Genomic DNA, 20,410 nt, shown 5'->3' on the forward strand with positions numbered 1-20,410 from the left:
TCATAGCCAAAGCAACAGGCTCCGAAAATACAGAGCAAACCACCTGGGTAAGCCCTCCTGCTCTCTGGGACCTACACCTGCCTCACCCCCATGATGAGCCCAGTACACAGTGTGATGCCTTTCATTTTATTTTTTCAATAATTTTATTCACGAATCAACTTTACTCTTTTTCTTCTCTCAGATGATGGTAAGCTGATGAAGGCATTCAGGATTTTCTGTAAGGTCTGGATTTATTTATAAATGAAACAGAAGGGTGCCCAACACTTATCAGATGCAGAAATAATATGAATCCCTCTGATGTTGTTTGCTATTACTATGTCCATTTGCACAGCAATAGCCAGTGTGCTTGGGGTGTTCATGTTTGGGTGAATTAACTCCATATATTGGCTTCCAATGATGTGGGGCCCCAGTAGGTGCCATGTGTGGACACAGCCTGGGGTGTTTGCCAGTCCTGGCAAGGTGCACGTGTTTGCAGAACATCACTTAGATGTTGCCTGGGGCTGGGAGGCAATGGCTTCCAAGAATTTGCAGAACCAGTTTGAGTGTTAAACATTAGAGATCTCCATGTATTTTCCATTTGCAGTGTCAGAAAATAATCCATGCTCGTCTGTGCTCAGAAATACCCAAGAGTTATGTCTCGCTGCTGTGGCACTTGGAAACCCAGGTGTACATGACTTATGCATTAGCTCTGAAATATTTACACCTCACTGGGGAGCCAAATGGAGAGAGTGATCTGTGACCAACGTAGCACTGTTCAATGCTGCCTGTGAGGGCACCCAGCATGATGAGAAATACTGCCAACCACCTGACATGTCTGCTGTGTTCAGGAGCATACATGCTAACAGATTGTCCTCTTGCATGCCTTGTTTGGTACACACACAGAGCTGGAGGTTTGTCCCCTGTGTAATGTTTGATATAATTGCCAGTGAACATGGGAGGAATTTTCCTCTGAGAACAAGACGTGATGCTTAGCTGATGAAAGCAGATTTTAGCATTGACTAATCACACTGGCATTTTAGGCAGCATTTCCAGCTCTGGAGCCTAGATATTTGCTTCAGTGATTCAGAATTAATAGGCACTTCTGTACATTTGTCTATTTTGCATTAAACCAGTAATTACTAACTCTTGTTATTAATGTTTACTTCCTATTTTATTTTGCTTGCGGAATACTTCAGATTTCTCAAGCAATTTCTATTTATGAAAGTTGAGCTCCCTCACCAACATTGATGAATTTAACCTCAGACATGTAGCAGATCCAGACTGTGCACATCCTCAAGCCATGCCTAGGAAAGCTGTGGCTTTGTGAGTGGCAGAATCCTGCATGAACAGTAATTGGCACCACCAGCCTTATGGCACCTACCCTGCTTAGGTTGTACAGAGGGTTTGACCCAGGCCAAGGATTGCTCCCCACCAGACTCATGTTCCTACTGAGGGGAGTCAATCTCAGGTGAAAGATCCAGGGATGTAACTGCATCCAGGTTATTTGACAAACAAGGAGAAATGGGCTACATTATTATGACCTTAACTCCTGACCCGCTGTTTGTGAGTTCATGAGGCATTTCCTACCCTCGCTGCCTTCTGCAAAGTAATGTTTGGAGAGACATTAGGTTAAAAGTAACTCGTGAACGATTTATAATATGCATTTGCATTATGTTTCTATTATTTGCCTAAAGACTTCTAATAGTTTTCAATTTGGAAAGGAAACGGAGCAGTGGAAAGGAAACTGGGAAGCTGTGTCAGCATAGTGGCTGGGTCCTGGCTAACACCCTGTTGAGGACAGCTGAGAGAACAGGGAGGGAATTCACTACATTTTAACTGGACAAATTCTGTCAATTAATTAGTTGCATTATAAAACAAAAATGTACACAAAAATGGCCTTTGACCACATATCCAGTCTCATGACCCAGTGAGGTAACAATCCTTTCTGGTGCTCTGCTGGAAGCCTGAGCCCACCCTGGGTCTAGAGGCAGGAACTCCTCTCAAAGCCAGGCAGGGGGAACCTTGAAGCCCAATGTTCATTTTTTGTCTGTCAGTGACTGTGCAGACTTTCATGTCATAGCTGAGCTGTTGAAAAGAAACTGGGTTTTATTATAAGCCATTTCCAGTTTGCTGACACCAGCAGGGAGATTCATTTCAGCTGTTCTGGATAACTAGAGTTTAGATGTCCTTAGCTGAGCTAAGTGCTGTAGAGTCTTTTTATAGTCAAAGGAGAGGAATTTTCCTAGGAGGTGATTCATCTGGCCTAGTTTAGATATTTGCTTTTTGATAGTCTACATTACATCTCAGTATTGCCAGCTTCTATTCATGAACTCTGAAGACCTATAGACAGCCAGAAGAATAAACCTTTCTACACTGTAGAGATATGCTCTTCGTAAGATTTTTCTTCCAAGCATCAAAATACTGATCAAAAATCCTCAAATCATAAGAGGGCAAGCAGAACAAATCTAGGGCCTTTACATATTTTTCTCTTATGTTTAAACTTTGTGAGATTTGTTTTTCAGCTTTTTTTCCCCCACAACAATTAAGGATAATTGTACCAATGTTAATAAATTCAAGGATGCTCATTTTGCCTTGAGCTGAACTATTACACACAGGAAGCAAACCAGGTTGTATGACCTCCCAAAACACCAGGCCTGCAGCCACAGAACTTGTAACAGAAATGGTTCAGAAAGGTGTTGACAAAAGAGAGAGTAAGCAAGCAAAAATATAAAGGTTTGCTCAGCAGATAAGCTGGATCTTATGGACTATGGTTGAGAGCTGGGCTTTTAAGTCAGTTGTGGCCATAAACACAAAATGTCTTCACCCATCTGCTTGGGGACCAATAAAACAAGTGAGTTTTGGCTAGTCTAGTCAATGCTTCCACTGCTTTTAAAAGAGTTATTCTTCTAGTGGGCTATGATCATTTGGACCTTCCATAAGAATGAGTTTGTAGCCTTGCGTACTTTTGTGTTGGAAAAGGAAATTCAAAATCATGAGGGAATCACAGGAGGTGTAGACTGGTACCTGCAATCAGCAAACTGAATCACAGGGGCTGTGCATCAGAGAGCTGCGAAATTCAATGAGCCTAATTCACACAGAGCAGGATGGAGTTTACAACTGCTAATGCCAGAATACAACTGGGATCACACTTTGGTTTCTCAGCAGCTGGCACGAAACGTAGAGAAGCACCAGTCAGGATGCAAGTGACTATTGCACTGCGTGTTTTAGAACCTGCTAGTGGTAGTGAAATCCATCTTCTTTTTCAGCATGACACTGTGAAGACAGCTCACTGCTCAAAATATATTAATTTTAAATTAGAAAAAAAATAATCAGGAAAATCAGGTTTGATTAATTAAGAAAACCCACACCTCTTTTATTGTGAGGAGACAACTTACACAAAATGCAATGCAGGAAAAAGGAAAGCCAGAAATAATGATAGTGTAACATCAGCCCTTCTGAATAATTCATGGGATACAATTTCATGTTATTTTAAATGGTGCTGCTTCTCTCTCTGATAAGCAATAATTTTATGCTCTTTTTTTACCTTTTTTAACAAATCAGTCAAAAGGATTGTCTATTGTTATCTGAAAAAAGTGTATTTGGAATAATTTTCAAGGCAGCTTAATTGAGCTCTGATCACAGAGGAGGTTTTTTTTTGGTGGTTTTTTTTTGGTTTTTTTTTTTTTTTTAATACCCTCTACTCACACTGAATAAGTTCAGGTTTCCATTTCAGGTTTGTTTAGGGAAGGAAAATTTCTTGATGTTACATAGCACTGACAAGTCTTGCATTATTTTCTCTTATCTTCTTCCCTGGCTGCCCTATCACATTCTTAGAATGGCTTTAATTTTGTAATAAGAGATAGTCAAGACATGAAAGGGCAGTGATGCTGGAAAAGCTGTCTGCAGGGATGTTCTGTGGGCACAGTCCTGCACCCCACTGTCCCTAAGCAGATCCTTGAACCTGTGCAGAGCCCTTGGCACTGTGCTGCCAGGCTGCTGTCTGCCACTTCAGGAGTGGGCAATGTCCCACAGAAAATACTGCCAAAGAGGCAAAGAGCTCTTCTTCCCATCTTCTCCCTCAAAAAAAACCCCAAAAAACCAAACAACAGGAAAGGGACATATTTCTCTGGAAATTGAAGCCATTGCCCCTATGTTAGTGCTTACATGAGGGGTAGGTCTATGGTTAGAAGTGAGGGATGTGTTTACCCAGGTCCATCAGTCCATTTTCCCCACAACTTGGTGATGCATCTACAGCCCCCTCTATTCTGAGGCTTCAAGAGGAGTGAAATCAAGATGTATATGCAAGGAGGGAGCTGAGGATTGAGGGGCTGGTGTGTGGCATGGTGTACCTTGCTCTTAGTTCTGAACTCCTGACACAGAGAGCTCTGCTGTCCCCAGCTCTGCAAGGGGAACAAAATCACACTCATGCCGAAAAAAATAAAAAAATGTGTAGCCATAAGAGAAGAACTGTGTACAGCAGGGATGATTAATAGTATGTATATATCAATCCACAGTATGCATTTACCTGCCAGCCATAAAGACTGCTGCAGCTCATTTTTTTCTCTCCATTTTATTTCGTACCTGTGGTAGCGATGTGGTAATTTCAGTGACAAACAGGAACCTGTGACTTCAGTGAGCACTCTGGCTGTGACCCCTAGCTCACACTGCATGAACACCCCTGAGCTGGATGGGAGCAGCTGATATGAAGTAGATGACTAAAATATGGGAAGAAAGAAGCATGTTGAGGGCTTAGGAAATGGAATAAGGTGAGTCTGAACAAAAGGCAGATACACAGCTAGCAAATAATAGGAACAAAGAAGTGGCTAGCAGTGAGGTTACAGATATTTAGGGGTATAAATGGAATAGTCTTTGAAACACTGGACTTGCACAGGGATTTCCTTTCCTTACATCAAAATGTGCATTATGTGTGACTAAATATATTGTATTTTTGTGGAAAGAGAGGGTGTAGAGCAGGTCTCTGTGAGCCTCATATTTTCTTCCCTTATTAATGTGTTGAGTAATCCTCCCTCTGACTGTGCTGCCTAGAGAAAGCTATTCTTTGCAGAGCTCTTCATCTTCACCAGTGAAGGAGCAGTGACAGAGTCACAGTCCTCTCTATCCTGATCTCTGACCCCTCTGTGCTGGAAGCAAGAGCCAGGGTACTGTCTGACACTGGCCATGGCTCTCCTTTCACAGTAAATTTTGCCCAAACCCACAGGGTTGGAGAGGGCACTTGTAAATAAGTTCCAAATTCAGTTCCTCTGAAACAAAAATCCCTTTCTGACACAAGCCCGTTTTGTACTGTTTGATCACATTGTGGGATGCCTGAGAAAGGATTCTTGTGCTAATCCATTTTTCAAGATACTTTTGTGCAGGTCTTTCCATTAATCTTCATTCAAAGGACAGATTTCCAATGCAGAAAAGAATGGTGAGGAGGTTGCCCAAGTGGAAGGGAATCAGAAAACAAAAGGCAAAGCTGATGGGGGCTGCAGAGAAGAGTGACCCAACAGGAGAGAGTACAAAAATTGAATATGCAAACTATGAACATGGTGTGCTTGTTTCTGAGTATTTGAAAGGTACAAACCCCAAGGAGAGAAGTGGGCACTAAATTTAGAGCTGCAGAACTGAGGTCCTGAGATGACATGAAAAAAAATAAAAGTCAGGCTGAATAACTGGTGAAAATTATTAACAATGAGATCCACTAGGCTAGAATGGTCTCCCAAGGTACTGTTGAAAGCCCCATTGTTAATTGATTAATTTAAATCTAATCTGGAAAGAGCACTTGGGAACAATCTTATGCTTGCAGGGAAATGGACTGGACAACTCAGTGGTCTCTCCCAGTCCTAATTTCTATGGTCCATTTCTTCCCTCCCCTCAGTGGACCAAAAGGATGAAATCTCATCAGCTTTTGTTCTGAGGAGTGTGGAAGGAGCCAGTGCTGTGTTTGTGAGCACCAGTGCCCTTTACCTTCCCTTCCTTTCCTCAACATGGGCTTTGGAAATCCAGAGAGGGAGGAGGGTCAGCCAACCCAGGCATGCTTCGCCCCCTTACCATATCCTTGAGGATTAAAAAAAAAAAAATCTAAATTCATAGTGGCAGAATCAAAGTTATTTGAGGGTTTTTTCCTTTCATGTGAATTTGAATACTCTCAAGAAAAGAGCTTGCACATAATTCTTAATTTTAAAGCAGGACTGAATTGCACTTTCCTGCCATGTCCTGACTGTAGATATCTGTGTTTCTCTAATAAATGTTGTGCCACTGATAGCTGAGTGTTAAGTAAATTGACAGTTTTAGATACTAGTAAGATTCTAAATTGCAATGAGAAAGAGTGAAATCCTGAATATGAATTTTGGCAGTTAAGCACAGGAGGAACTTAACTTTATGTGGGATTTTTTAAATAGTATTTTTTTAACCTTCTTTGGTATACTTGCATCTAAAAACATCTCCCTATGTGTTTTACTAGGTTGCTAAAGTGAAAGCAAAGGTTTTCAAGCTTTATTCACCAAAGAAATTTCTTTTTTTACCACTCTTGGTATTGACATTGGGACAGCTTCCAGTTGCCTTATCGCAGAACAGAATGAAAGTCTGACCTTGCCAACTCCTTGTTTGACACACTTAGGAAACAGAAGTGCCTATTTTAAATTTCCATGTTTTATGCTAATTATTACACCCATCCTTGTGCCCAATGCAATTTTATGTGACACAGAGCCAGGGCCTTGTCTGCATCCAGGTTTTGAGAGGTGTTTAATCAGAAAAATACTTTGAACAGCGGGAATGTAAAACTAAATCCAGAAACAGTAAATGTTCAGGGAGGTAAAAAGGCTCAGTGCCAGAAGAGATGGGAACCAAAGTAACCAGTGGGGAGCTGAAGCTGCCCAGAAGGCAGCAGTGCAATGTGCTGGAGGCACCTACAGCTGCTGCAGCTGGTGAGAAATGAGGGACTCAGTTCCCTTCCCATTTGGGTCATTTTCCTGTGGAAGTGCCTAAAACTGCTGATATGAGAGGGGTGTTTTGTCCTCTTCTTTCTGAAAGAGCTAGGAGGATGGAATTAGGTTAGACAATAACAGCAATGAGAGGTGTGTGTGTGCAGGTTGGGGTGCTCATTTCCAAAAGTGAGGCTCTGGTTCTGTACTTACCCACAGCTGGTGTGTGCATTTCTCCCTCTTTCTTTAGGGCAAAGCATATAACCTAGCCCAGAGTGTTGTTCCTGAAGCTGTCTTTTTCCTACTCTGTTCAAGGCTGTAGCATTGTGTCCCATCTCATATTTTCTATTTCTAAGTCATCTGTCTTCAACTATTTTCTGCTCCTTAGCCCTTGTTTGACAGAAATGATGAAGAAACACTCAAAGTTGCTCTTGTAGGGAGAGTCCTCACAATGCCTAAACCCACATTTTAATAGAAGTGATGGCTCCGGTGGGGGCAGAGTTTAACTGCAAAATCTCAAATGTCCTTTGAGCTGGAATTTGGAAACCTAAGTCTCTTGAGCTGCAGGAATATGAGATTATAGCTATTATAGGTGCACATTACAAAATCCAGGAATAGAGTTACATCTGCAGAAAAGGGATAGTCTTATTCTCTTTAGAGAGAATCTGAAGATTCTCAGAGGAAACCAGATTTCTGAGAAAGAGGGGCATATATGGCTCTTAACTACATACCTATTTACCTATTTTAAATTATTTTGAGAAAAACTGTCATCTACTGGTGTGTCAATCTTGGCATATGTAAGAAGTCAACAATGTTTACAAGAATCTGAAATGACTTTGTGCTATGTCCTTGAGAGCATCAGACAACAGTAGGTGAAGAGACCTTCTGAGATCTTTGAAAGGATGTCATCAGTTTGGGCACTCAATTTTGATTTCAGAAGTTTAAATTCTCATGTAAACTCTGAATCTCACAGGGACCAGGCTTTTAGCATCCATCTAACTATGCAGATAGGATCTGGGAGCCTAAATTCCTCCTGTGCCTCTCTTCCTGAGGGAATCTGCTCTGGACACTTAATCTGTAAATTGTTCACATTTTCTCTAACTGGTTTGGCTCCTTGAGTGTAGCATGGGATAGAGCAAATTGGACTCTACATATGGCCTGAGTGTTCTACTGTATGCTACTGCTTTGCAACTTTCCTACTCATACTGAGGATTAGAAATCAATTGGACAGCAGTATTTCTGATTGTACTTAAATGCCAGGCTTTGTGAATCTTAATGTGACTGGAAAGATCCATGGAGACATATTGTCAGCTTTACTTTTTTCTGTTATTCCACTTAGCAATGATTAAGATCCATTCCATGAGATACGGATGATAATTTTCCATCTTTTAACACAGCATGAAATTTCTATTTAGGGCTCTTTTGTCCAGTTCATCTTTATTTCACACAAGATAACTGAGAAGACCTCCTAATTTGCTTTTAACATCAAAATGATTGTCAGCCTTAAAAAAATATATATATATAGAAGAGAGAAAATTGAAGTGAGAAATCAACTCATAATCTTCTATGAATGTTACACTGCTGTGAAAAGGACTGAACTTTCTTAATGCTTCATTTTTAACAGAAAGCATGACAAAAAGTTCCTATCAGTATTTAAACTGCTAAGATTTGTCAAACACAAATGGGAAAATTGTGTTTAAATAGCAGTTTCATTTTGTCCCTAATGATTATGGCAGGTTATTTTTTTTTTTGCAAAGAGGACGTCAGCAATAATAGATCATCTCTTTACTGAGTGACAGGAATTCTTTGCTGTGCCTGGTGATTTCAGGTGGAGCAAAGGCCAAACTCTCTCTGTGATGCCAATAAACAGTGTGAATGGCACCAGCCTCTAGATCACAGCACTCAGTGTGAAGCTCACATCTCCCACCCTGCTCTGCCCTGCCCTGGGACTTCCTCCCTCCCAGCTCTGGGGGACAGGCAGCACTGCCCCACTGTCCCCTCTGTGCCCTGTGTGCTGACCTGCCTGGTGACCGTGGTGGGACCACAGGGGCTCCTTCTGTCACCCCACCATCTGTGACTCTGGGCATCAGGCCCAGAGGTATGTGAGAGTGCTCTGGTTTTGCATTTGTTGCCTTGTGTTAGGAAATAATAACTTGCTTGCCCGTCATTTTTTCAAACGTATCAACTGACATAACAATAACAATAACAATTTTGAAAACTACTTTTCTCTGAAAACTTTTCAATAGAAAGATACAGCAGACTGGTGAGTCAAATAAGATGTCCAAATTGCACCTGAGAGACAGAAGGATGGGGAGCGGGTGGGTCATCTTTCCCTGACAAGAAGAAACATCAAGAAACAGCTGCTGCTAAAATGAAATATTGGTTGATCCTGGCCAAGAGCCAAACACCCACACAGCCTCTCCCGCATTCCACTCTCCCGTGGGACTGGGAAGAAACAGAAGGAAAGCAAGACTGATGCACTGATATAATGATAGTTCATGGTTGCTTGGTAAGACAAATGCCATAAACCCAATTATCTCCCCACTTCCCTCTCCCCAAATTTTTACTGCTGAGCACAGTGTCCTGTGGCAAGAAATACTCCCTCCATCAGCTGAGGACACCTGTCCAGGCTATGTCCCCTCTCAGCCTCTTGCTCACCTCCAGTTTGCTTGTTGGGATGAGAGATAGTCTTGGCACTTTGCAAGCACATGGCCAAAATGTTGTGTTATCAGCTGTGTTTTAGCCACTAATGCAAAACATAACAAGGGAAGATGACTCCTTGCATCACATGATGCAAGTTCTGAGCTGATGGCTTGTGTTTGACATGGTGTTATCCAGAATGTCTTTTCCACAGGTGAGCTGATGATCTTAATTTATCATGTGTGAATTCATCATTTCTTCAGAGAGATCAGCAGATCTGCTGTGGAGAGTCAATGTGCAGTAAAGCATAGGTCCTCATATAAATACTATGCTACAATAATAAGTATATTTATTTATCTACTTGAAGATAATCTCTGGATTATAGCTTGCTGTATGAGGAAAACTTGAATGCACTTACAATTTTTCTTAGAATTGATCAGTTTTTGAGAGAACAATTTTCTCTGAGTATGTTTCAAGAAAATTAGAATATGTTAGAGGACTGGCAGATTTCAAATAATATTATAACATTACACATTATAACTATTAAATAATTGACTTAAACTCTTCAATCTTTTGAAACATTTAGTTCAAGATCAGTTATGTGAGGTTTTTAGTTATTATTATATTCAATTATTGTATTACATCAGCTAAGATCACATCAGCTGGTATATAGTGCGGTAAATTGCTCCTGCCTAGACCAGTATTTTTAAGATTATCTTGATGTCTGCTGAACAACTAAACTTACTTTCACAAAAAAGCATGGAGATTTTAATTGTCATCACAATTCAGAGCAAAGCATTTCTAAATGCTTTGGACTGCCTGTTTCACTGACTAGCAATTTATTACTGTAGAACATTCTCCGTCAATAACATAATTTTCCACATTTTTTTCTTTCTAACATGTTGGAATTTGCCCCGGGTGCTACAGCATAAGTCAATTACAGTGGCCAAACATAATTCTCTTTGGTTTCCCTGGGAAATTGAAATGACAGAAAAAATGTCAGAGTTCAGAAAAAGAAAACCAATCCAGCACACTTCTTTTTTGTCTGTAGAGATCTTGCATTATCTTAACAGCAGTTATCACAGAATCCCATTGTGCTTTTTGCCAGCTTTGCCTGGAAACTGTACAAGCACAGATAAATCTGCTTCTAGTCAGGATGACAGTAAATTGAAATGAAGGTAAAAGCAAATCAGTTTTTGTCACTTATGGTACCGAATGCAACAAGACATTTCCAGATTTGTTTTTGTTGATGTCATTAGTAAATTGTTTGCAGAGATCTAAGACAGCTTCTGCCAAATTTTTTTTGTTAAAAACACAGGGAATTGGTACTCATTTGCGTGATTGATGTGGAAAACCTGCCTGTGCCATCCTTGAAAAGCATGTGTCGAGGACCTTGCTACTTCTGGGAATGATAGTGAAGAAGAGACCACAAATCTACAACTTTAGCACGGAAAATAATGACACAAATGACAGATGATTCATCTTGCCTTGGTTGGCTGAGATTCTTGTGCTGGAAAGAACTCAAATCTTCCTGGAGAATATAAGGCTAAGATAAGGCTGTTTCTAGCATTGCATCTTCTGTGAATCACCTTATATCTGCAAGTTTCTTTTCTGGGTTCCACAAAACCAGTGAGATATTGACAAATTGGATGGCTGACAGATTGAACAAATTCATGGAAGGGAATTCAGAATTGAAAAAGAAACCTTGAGGCAAATAGTTTGTGAACCTAAGTAAAATTATACTTTATCTTAATGCTGACTAAGATGAAATATGAAACACAAATTTGTAAAATCCCACTAAGGGCATGGGACCCACCAAAAGAAACAAACAGCATAAAGACACTTTCAGGTCTTTCCTAAAGAAGAGACATGGACAGCTCCAACTGCCCAGAAAGGCTAAGAAAGTCTGGAAGTGCCCTTTTCTTCCCCTAGTACTGCATGCACTCAGCAGCCATGACTTTGGGAATTATTACTCCTTCCAGTAGCTGCTCTTCTCATATATTGTTTATTATCAATATTATTATATATTATTATTATATATATAACAATATATTATTATATATTGTTTAATCAGCTTCTTTGGACATGTAGAAATAAGGCTGCAATGGCTCAATCATGCTTTATAAAGCTGGTCTAGACCTGGGCTAAAGAATGTAGGAGTAGCTCCTTGGCAAAGTAGAATGGGTTGAAATTCCTACATGCATTTCTTACAATTCTTACACCGAGTAAGTGTAACCTCCCCTGTGCTCTCCCCCTACATGTAATTTAAAGCAACTTGGCTTCCGTAGCTTAGTTTCTTGTAAAAAGTATATTTAAACATTCTTCCTTGTGCTTTTGCTTGAAAAGAGCTCCTCTAAATAAACTATAGCACTTTGTTTAAATCTGATGAAAGCCACAGTCAAGAAATATGACAATGACAAGGCAGCTGGTATGCTGGGTCTAGTGTGCATCTTTCACATCCCAAAGTCAATCACACTTCCTTTTTATTTTCCTTCATACTGAATATGGTTACTTATTCTTTTCACATCAAAAAAGGAGATTCTCAGCAGAGAAATCATATCTGCATTTAGGCTCTGTGGTTGGAAAAGATCCATCAGAAAATCCTGTCTCCATCCTGCTGTCTTGCAATATTCACAACTGTCCCTACTGAACCTAGCTAATGTAATTGTTGAAAGGAAGGAGTGAGACAAGCCTGGATGAATTATATATGCCTTTCCCCTCCGAGCTTATCTTCTTATTTCTGTACTGGACCCACCGCTCCATGTGTCAGAGAGAAAATGAAGTTTATGGAAGCATCTCCACTGCTGACATCCTCATAAATACTGAGGTGCCTCAACTGAGGGGTGCTTGCAAAGAAGGATCATCTATGCAGCTGTTTCATCAAAGCACTGAAGATTTCCACACAGTGTCAATCAGTCAAGTCTTAACGTGAGTGAATACCAAATTGTGGTCCTGCTGGTAAGTGTAAGTATTTCTCCTGGTTAGAGAAGAGCAGAACTAAAATTACACATACTCTGTGTTTGTTTCTTTTAACTGGAAAGCCCATTTGTTTCTGTTGCCAGTCTAAAACAAAGTTTATGTTGTACAACAAGAACTTGGTGTATTCAGACCTAAGAAAGTAATTAATAAATAATACTACTTTTATTGATAACTGTCTCCCCCAACTGCAAGAAAATGAAAAATCAGAGAAGGCTGCATTTTGTCCTGTAAACAAAGAAACATAGCAACATATTTATGAATAAATCTTTAACTCTGTTGCCAATATTTTTTGTGTGAACTTACTTACTTGAGGTGTAAATATTTAATGCTCTTTTCACTGCATTACTATTAATTTTTCTGTGTGGGAGTAAAGTCATCCTTCAGTATTGTGAACCAGGTAAATAATGTATTAGTCGTGAAAAATGCTAGAGGAAAATAAATGAGAGGATATCTTACCTTTGGTCATCACAATGCCTGCAAGAGTTTTGTGGCGTGCATGCATGGAAGTGAAATTGTCTGTCAGTTCCTGGAACTTCTGTGCAACCATTTGGTATACGGAGTCAGCGAAATCCTGAAAGAGACAGTCAGAAAGAACTCTTTCACTTCTTTGACTGAGGAACCTGGGCACTTCTGCAGATTAGTCACCTGATATCAGCTGCTGAGAGGTCCACTTTAGAATTAAACACCACCTATCTGAGCAAAGATAAAAAAAAATATCCCTCCTTTGACTTCCTACATCACCCTCATAAATGGCAGATTTACTGCATGAAAGCCAAGAGACCCATATTGACTAGGAATGAGGGTAAAGGAAGAAGATTTAGAGGTTGAACCATTTTCCAGTTTGTTAAGACATTGGTCCATCACCAGCTCGCAGGAACTTAAAGCGCTTAATTATAGTAAGCTAAAGATGTGGACCTGTGTCCTACAAAACCATTTATTTCTGTGAGCCCACTGAAAATTTACATTAGCCCACTGAAGACTGAGAGATGAGTTGAGGCCTGGTTTATCAGTAAAAACCACCTATATCTGCATTCAAAGTGAGTTTTTAATCATTCATAGCTACCAAGGCAAAACAATCAGCTCAGGAATCTGCCAGAGGAGCACCATGCTCTGTCCTGCTTCTCTCTTGACAGGCACTGGGGTGATGGGGAGTCTTTGCTTGCAAATCTTGCCAAAGATGCTGCTTGCAGTTCATGGGTGTGCAGTGGTCTGGGAGGGACTGGTCTGCCATCTCTCTTCCTGAGCATGGTGTATTTTTTTGAAAGGTCAAATTTTCCCATGAACTGGGTACTGGAGTGTGTGTGGTCTGAACTCTCAGGTATGAATGAGTCCAATCACCAGGGACAGTCTTGGGAACCTGGTTACTAAAACAGAGCAGATTAAAAAGGTCTAAAAAGTGAATTCTGCAGACTCTGCATGGATGAGCATGAACCTAAACCAGCTCTGGTGCTCCTGAGAACACCACGACTTGGAATGATTCCCTGCTGCAATGTTTGGTATCTTTTCATTTACTTAATCTCTGCATTTCATTTTGCACTGAGCCTCTCAAGCATGCATTAGAGATAAGTCAGTGGAACACTCTTTGTGAGCATGAGTTGTTCTTAAAGTGCTTTGCAAGTCTGAACATAAAAAAGCAACATCCAAAGCATTTTTTCAGACATATGATTTCTTGTAGGGAACCAAGCTGTAACTATAAATCCTTCTGGAAGCAGTTCCTGGGAGCTGGAGTTTACTCTTGGGCACTGACATAGACCCCCTGGCATCCTGAAATCTGGTTTGCCCCAAGTGATTGTGCCTTTGTTAGGAAAAGTGGCTCAAGCAAGCAACAATTCCATTTTTTCCTTCTGGTGTTGGGATATGCTGGGGGAGGTGTATCTCCAGATTGATGTACCTGGGGGAGATCCTGGTAAAACAGGACCCCCTTTAATTCACTAGGTTTCATTAAGTGGGTTCATGGCACACATAGAGGAGAGGCTGAGTCTGATACACAACTTCCCTCACCCTGAAATATCCACAGCCACGTAGAAATGAGGAAATGTATTTAAGGAGATCACATTCATTCTTTTCCTCCCCAAACTGTTAATTGCAGTGAAAAAAGGTTGGAGTAAAACAGCGTTTTAAATTGGGAGAATACACAGCTATTTCTCAGAGGAAAGCAGGTTCTAACTCACAAGTATCAGTAATGCTACTGCCATTAAGTGCGTCTGCAGGCTGTACACCATATGTTTCTACAGTTTGTTGTAGAAATTCAGCTTAATTTTAAAACATTATTATGGCAAGTATAAAAAAAAATCTAATTAAATAAAACATAACAACACTTAGGCAAACCCCTTTTCATAAAACCTGGAATATTTTTTTCTGTGTACAATCCTTGTCAGTGATTGCAATTTGCTCAAATACATAGAAGATAGGATTTCTTTGACACAATAATTTTTCTTTGTTTCTCTAAACCTAGCTTTCCAAGGTACTGTTCTGGGAACAAACCATTTGCCCAAAATACAGTTTAATATAACACAGAATAAAATATGCTGTCTTGTTGCAGAAGAAAAAAATAGGCATATAAAGCCTTTCTGGGAGATGCATGCAAAATTCCACACTAGAATTAGATGAAAACTAAGAAAAATTATCAAGAACAGTTTGACAGTTCCTAAATGGAATTTCACTTTCACTGCATTTATACCGCTTCTAATCTAATTGTCCACAATTACCATGTGAGCGAGGTACTGCTCATACAGTGCTTCTGAAGGATGAATTTTGGGTCAATTCTCATTTGCCAGGCATCAAGGCACCCTTGTGATATAAACGCAATTACAGTCGCTTTACAGATGAATGAGTGAAGGCACTAAAAGGGTGAGGGACTGGTCCAGGGGAATAGCACAGAGCTGGGCACAGCCAGGTGTTCTGATTTCCTGATGCTCTGGTTAAGTGCTCAGTGCTGGAACACTGCCTGTCTTTCATAATATGAAAGTTTGTTTCTCAACTTGTTTTCCCTACTGAAGAGTGACTTCATCCATAATGAAAAACTAAAGTGTATTTGCAGGACTGATATAACTGGGCCCCATATGGTGGACTGAAAATCAGCTTTATTTAGAATAGAAAGATGTTGGGGGGGGCAGGGGGGTGGGGGGGAAGAGCATCTCAATAAAAATATCTGCACCATCATTTAAAAAAAGAATCAAATCATAAGTGTCATCTGCTGCAGTACTGCAGTCCAATCCATGTCTGCATTTCTTCTGTACCGTCCAAGTCTGCATCCCTGGGCATTTTGCGCTCATTAAGAGTTAATTAGCTCAGAGGCACATACAATTCCTAAAAGAATAATTTTAAAAATGCTAAACAGAACAAATAACTTTTAACTTTGGATTTAGAAATTCCCCATAGTCAGAGCTTTCTTTACTTCATTTGGCAGTGGGTTCCAAAGCCTGAGAGCAAAGAGACTCACTAAAGGCGAAATAACAACATGACTTCAGATAACATATAAGGGCGATAAGAAATTCAGCATTTGCTGATCTCAGGGAGTGACCTGGGACATTAAAGAGCAGCAAATCCATTAAATATGAAGCCTCTTAGCTAAAATAAGTCGGGTGAACATTTTTTTGTCTTGATTTCATTGCCTAAAAGGATGCCAGTGAAACTCATGGAAGCAAAGGAGTAACAAAGATGAATACATGTAGAATGCTGGAAAAACAATCAGGAGGAGTGTCTAATCTTAGAGATCATTTCCAGGATATCATATTGCCCTAAATTTCCAAATGGATATTCCAAAGTGAAATGGAAAGGAGGAAAAGAAGCAGTTTATTTTTTTCAGATGGAAAAAAAGTAAGGAAGAGGTGCATGGCTCAGCCCTGCAAGAGATTTGATACTCTGAAGATTGCTCCTTGTGCAGCATTAATTTCAGACCTTTGCATACTTTGGTGCTGTATGTTGGCCCAGTGGCAGAGCTGGGTGTAGCATTGGGTTCCTCACCTTTACCCACCCATGCAGAACCCTGCCTTGCCTCTAGCACACACCAGAGCAGCTATTTGGCTTGACCTAGTTCTGTGAAATGAAATCAGTGACAGCATTTCTGCCTATTTAGAGCCTTTATACTGGTTCTCAATGATTCTTAGGAAACCTTAACTGGTTACAGACATATCTAATGCACACAGGACCGATATGATGGAAGTAAGAGTGGCTGCATTTATCCCTGCTCAGTGTAGAACCACAGATTTAATTCCAGATATTTTGTAGCTTTACTTTAAACAATAATCCTAGACTACTAAAGGATACATATCCAGATGGTTATTCCTGAGGGGATATAAAGCAGAAAAATCCAACTATTTATGGCTATTGTGAGTCTTGTTGAACTTTAAGGATCTAGGCTAGACTATATTATCTGTTATCAGAAGTAACTTATAAACCATCTGCAAAAGGAAGGATTCTTTTCTTCTATCAAAACAATCTCAGAGAAAAGTTGTGTTTGGTGATACCACAGTTCCTACTGCCAGATATGAGTGAAAATAAAAGTCTCCATCTGGAGTAAATACAAGAGCCAAATACATCTTGGCAGCTTCTGAACAGCTATCAGGTTGGTAGAAGAAAAAGGGAATATTTCTGAAGATGAGGGAAAAATAACAGTAGAAACTTACCTTGTGAAAGAGAAATTCAGGGCAATTAATAGAGGTGCATGTAATTGCTCTGATCATGTAATGTCAGAGAAATTGCAGCTCGGGGCAGGGGGACAGGGGTGAGGAAAAATAGAAAGATAAGGACAGTCAGAAATTTTAAAATTTTATCCAATATACATGGAAGAACAAATGCTCAAATACTTCTTGAGTGTTGAATTTAGGAGGGACTTATGCCTAGGGGTTTAATCCCCTCGGAACACTGGGGTCTGGTACAAACCACCACTGAAGGCAGTGGAAGTATTCCTGACTCTTTACATGTTCCAGACAAGGCTCAAGTGGCAGGGATGGGAGCTCAAGCATGCCCATACCCTGGCCAGGCAGGGTGAGCTCCATCACTCTGGCTTTGGGGGATGTTGGGAGTAAAACACACGACTCAGGGGAAGAAATGACCTTCAAGGTGCTGAATTTTTTAAAAATCCCCTGCTTTGATTTGCCTGCTATCAAAATCTTTTCATAGGTCCTCACATAAATTCATCTTTACAAAAAATAATTGTCTCAGGGAGACAAGGTCAATCTTGTGAATACAGTGAGTGATACAAGTAAGGCAAAAAAGACTGCTTGACCCCCATCCAAGGGCAAACCTGCCTTAGGTTGCACTCAAACATTGAATATTGCCTAAATGCCTTTTGCCTCTGATGGGAAACAAGTTTCTTGCTCAGGCTGCTGGCAGAAGAAAAAAATCATAATGCTAAATTGTTCACTGAGAGATCCTACAGTACTTAATGAGCTGTATTTTAACATATACAAGGAGTCTGAAAAGATGAAAAATAGATGTCATTACTATTATAACTGCATTGTGATGTTTGAAGTATTCATCCATCCTTGATTAGTATATCAAATTACTTCTGTTATTCACAAAAGAAAAATCAAACTTTAGATCACACCATTACAGAACCAAAAACTTTTAGGGATTTCTCTGCACTAATATTTCAAATGGTATAAATAATTAAATGTGTTCAAGTTTGCAGTGGGAGTCTTCAGGGTAAGACTGACATTCAGCAGGAATAGTAAGGATATTAAAATCAATAGATTATAAAGGAGAAAGCCTTTAGTAAACATTTTCTATTGAAATCCTGTCTTAGGGTTTATAGGGTTGAAATATCAAAAAGGTTAGATTTGCATATGGATGGGAAGAAATATTCTGCTATACAGATATCACTAAGGGCTCTGATTTTGCTGTCTCCCAAGTACTTTATTTCCAGAATCTCACTGACATTTGGGGGCTTAATGCTGAACACGATGAATGGGGATCAGGTTGAATTAAGTTCACAACTCTCTTCAGATAAAAGGAGATGCACACCTAGTTCTTTTCACTGTCCAAGTGGGAAACACACACTCATTGACAGTGGGAGTTTGTATGTTTTTCCTGCAGAGAACACTCACTGTCTAAATGGGAGGGGAGGAAAACACAGCACAGAGATCAATCCTGAGGAGCTGCTCCTGGTCAGGCTGCAGAGCAAATTGCTGCACATTTTTTTTTCCCAGGCTTGTAAATAAGTTTGCTGTAGTTAGTTGGAGATTCATCGATAAGTGATTGTACCCTCAAGTCAATGAATTAGTCAGGCTCTTCCCAGGCACTACATCATCTTCAAGATGCAGCCTTGAGCAGAGAAATAGCTGAGGGTCGTGGCTTGCCCTCCATCATCAGTCTTCTGAAATCCATGGAGTGCCAGGGGCTCCCCCAGCACAGTGGAGAGCCCTGAACAAGGACCTCGAGGAATGGAGAGGCAGGAGGAGGAGTGGACAGAAGGAAGGGAAGGGGAGGAAGGGAAGGAAGGAAAAAGGGAAAGGGAAAGGGAAAGGGAAAGGGAAAGGGAAAGGGAAAGGGAAAGGGAAGGGGAAGGGGAAGGGGAAGGGGAAGGGGAAGGGGAAGGGAAGGGAAGGGAAGGGAAGGGAAAAGGAAAAGGAAAAGGAAAGGAATAAAGCCGGTCACAGGCAAGGGGCTGGAGGTTGGACTCATCTTTGCCCTCCTTCCTGGTGGTTTCACTGCAAACCACTTGCTTTGCCATGAGCCCCCTTTATCCAGAGGTAAAAAAGAACAATTTTTACCCACATTTCAGGGAAACTGGGAAGCAAATGGCAATGTCAGTGATGAGCCTCTCCAAGCAGAGTCACACAAGGGCTCCTGCAGCCAGACTAGAGGCTGCAGTCCACAGCCTATCATAACTCAGCCTTCCTTCAGTTTGTGCAGGCATTTGCAGATTATTACTCAAGGAACAAGGCCCTGCCAGGGAATTCATCGTGTTTTTTTCCTTGAGATGTGCAGTAATTATTTCTCACTGATCATAACTCCTACAGTATTGATCATTATGTCTGGTTCTGGCTTACCCCTCAGGGTCAGTGTATATGGGCTTTGTTTTATCTTAGATGGCCATGATTTTATTTTGTCTGGCTGCATGTTTCATTTTAGCTGAACGTGCTGATATATCCTGTGTACATCCTGATTCAGAGAGGTCTTCTCAGTTGTGCTTTTTAGAGGGGGATGGGGCTTCACAGGCTGCATGTGGCAGCAGCTGGGTACACATTTCCACACGGAGCTTTTAATGAAAACTCCACTAAAGCACTTCTGACATTAAGTATCCTCACAGTTTTCTTATCAAGATTGATGAGGAAGATCAACTGGTCCTATTGATTATGTCAAAAGAATCACTTCCACCACCCTCCCCCATCTCTTCATAGTCCTATTACAAATGCTTTAGCTACGGATGATGCTGAGGTACCTCAATGAATTTCTTATTTCTGTGATCATCAAATGTCCCAGATTTGCTCTGCATTTTTGAAGGTTCCTCAGCGGCTCAGCTGACCTGGGCTGCCCTGGCCAGCTTGCCCAGACTGTGCCATTGGCTCCTGGGCTCAGAGCGATTATTTGCTGTCTGCTTCCCTCTCCTCCCTCACCCTGGCTGGAGGCTGATTACTCTACTAATTTCCCAGGCCCCACAAAACATATTTGCCTCCACGCTGTTGTTCTATCATTAGTGATCATTTACTAAATATCAGCACTGTGCTGGCTGCTGTGTGAAGCGGACTTTGAACATTGTCCCCATGTGGCAGACAGAAGAATGATGAAATGCCCCAAAAGATCCAACAATGGGATTAAAAAAAAAAGAATTCCGTCTCTCACCCATTTTTCTTTTGTGCCTCACAGTAAACTTAGGGCTTTTTGAAGACTATAGCACTGTCTGTGCTGGAGTTGGGAGGATACAGCATACATGGAAAAATTGA

The 20,410-nt window shown here is 40.7% G+C and overlaps 1 protein-coding gene across 2 annotated transcripts in view; it reads right to left on the reverse strand.

Moving 5' to 3' along the window:
* ADARB2 (adenosine deaminase RNA specific B2 (inactive)) overlaps positions 1-20,410 on the reverse strand; it is a 305,010-nt gene that overhangs the window by 45,696 nt on the left and 238,904 nt on the right. For both annotated transcript variants that reach the window (XM_021528821.4, XM_085563656.1), the window contains exon 4: positions 12,978-13,092. In XM_021528821.4, coding sequence (XP_021384496.2) covers positions 12,978-13,092 — 115 coding nt within the window. The remainder of the gene's footprint in view (positions 1-12,977; positions 13,093-20,410) is intronic.

Source organism: Lonchura striata, chromosome 2, assembly GCF_050655825.1.
Source record: "Lonchura striata isolate lonStrDom1 chromosome 2, ASM5065582v1, whole genome shotgun sequence".
Taxonomy (NCBI): Eukaryota; Metazoa; Chordata; class Aves; order Passeriformes; family Estrildidae; genus Lonchura; species Lonchura striata.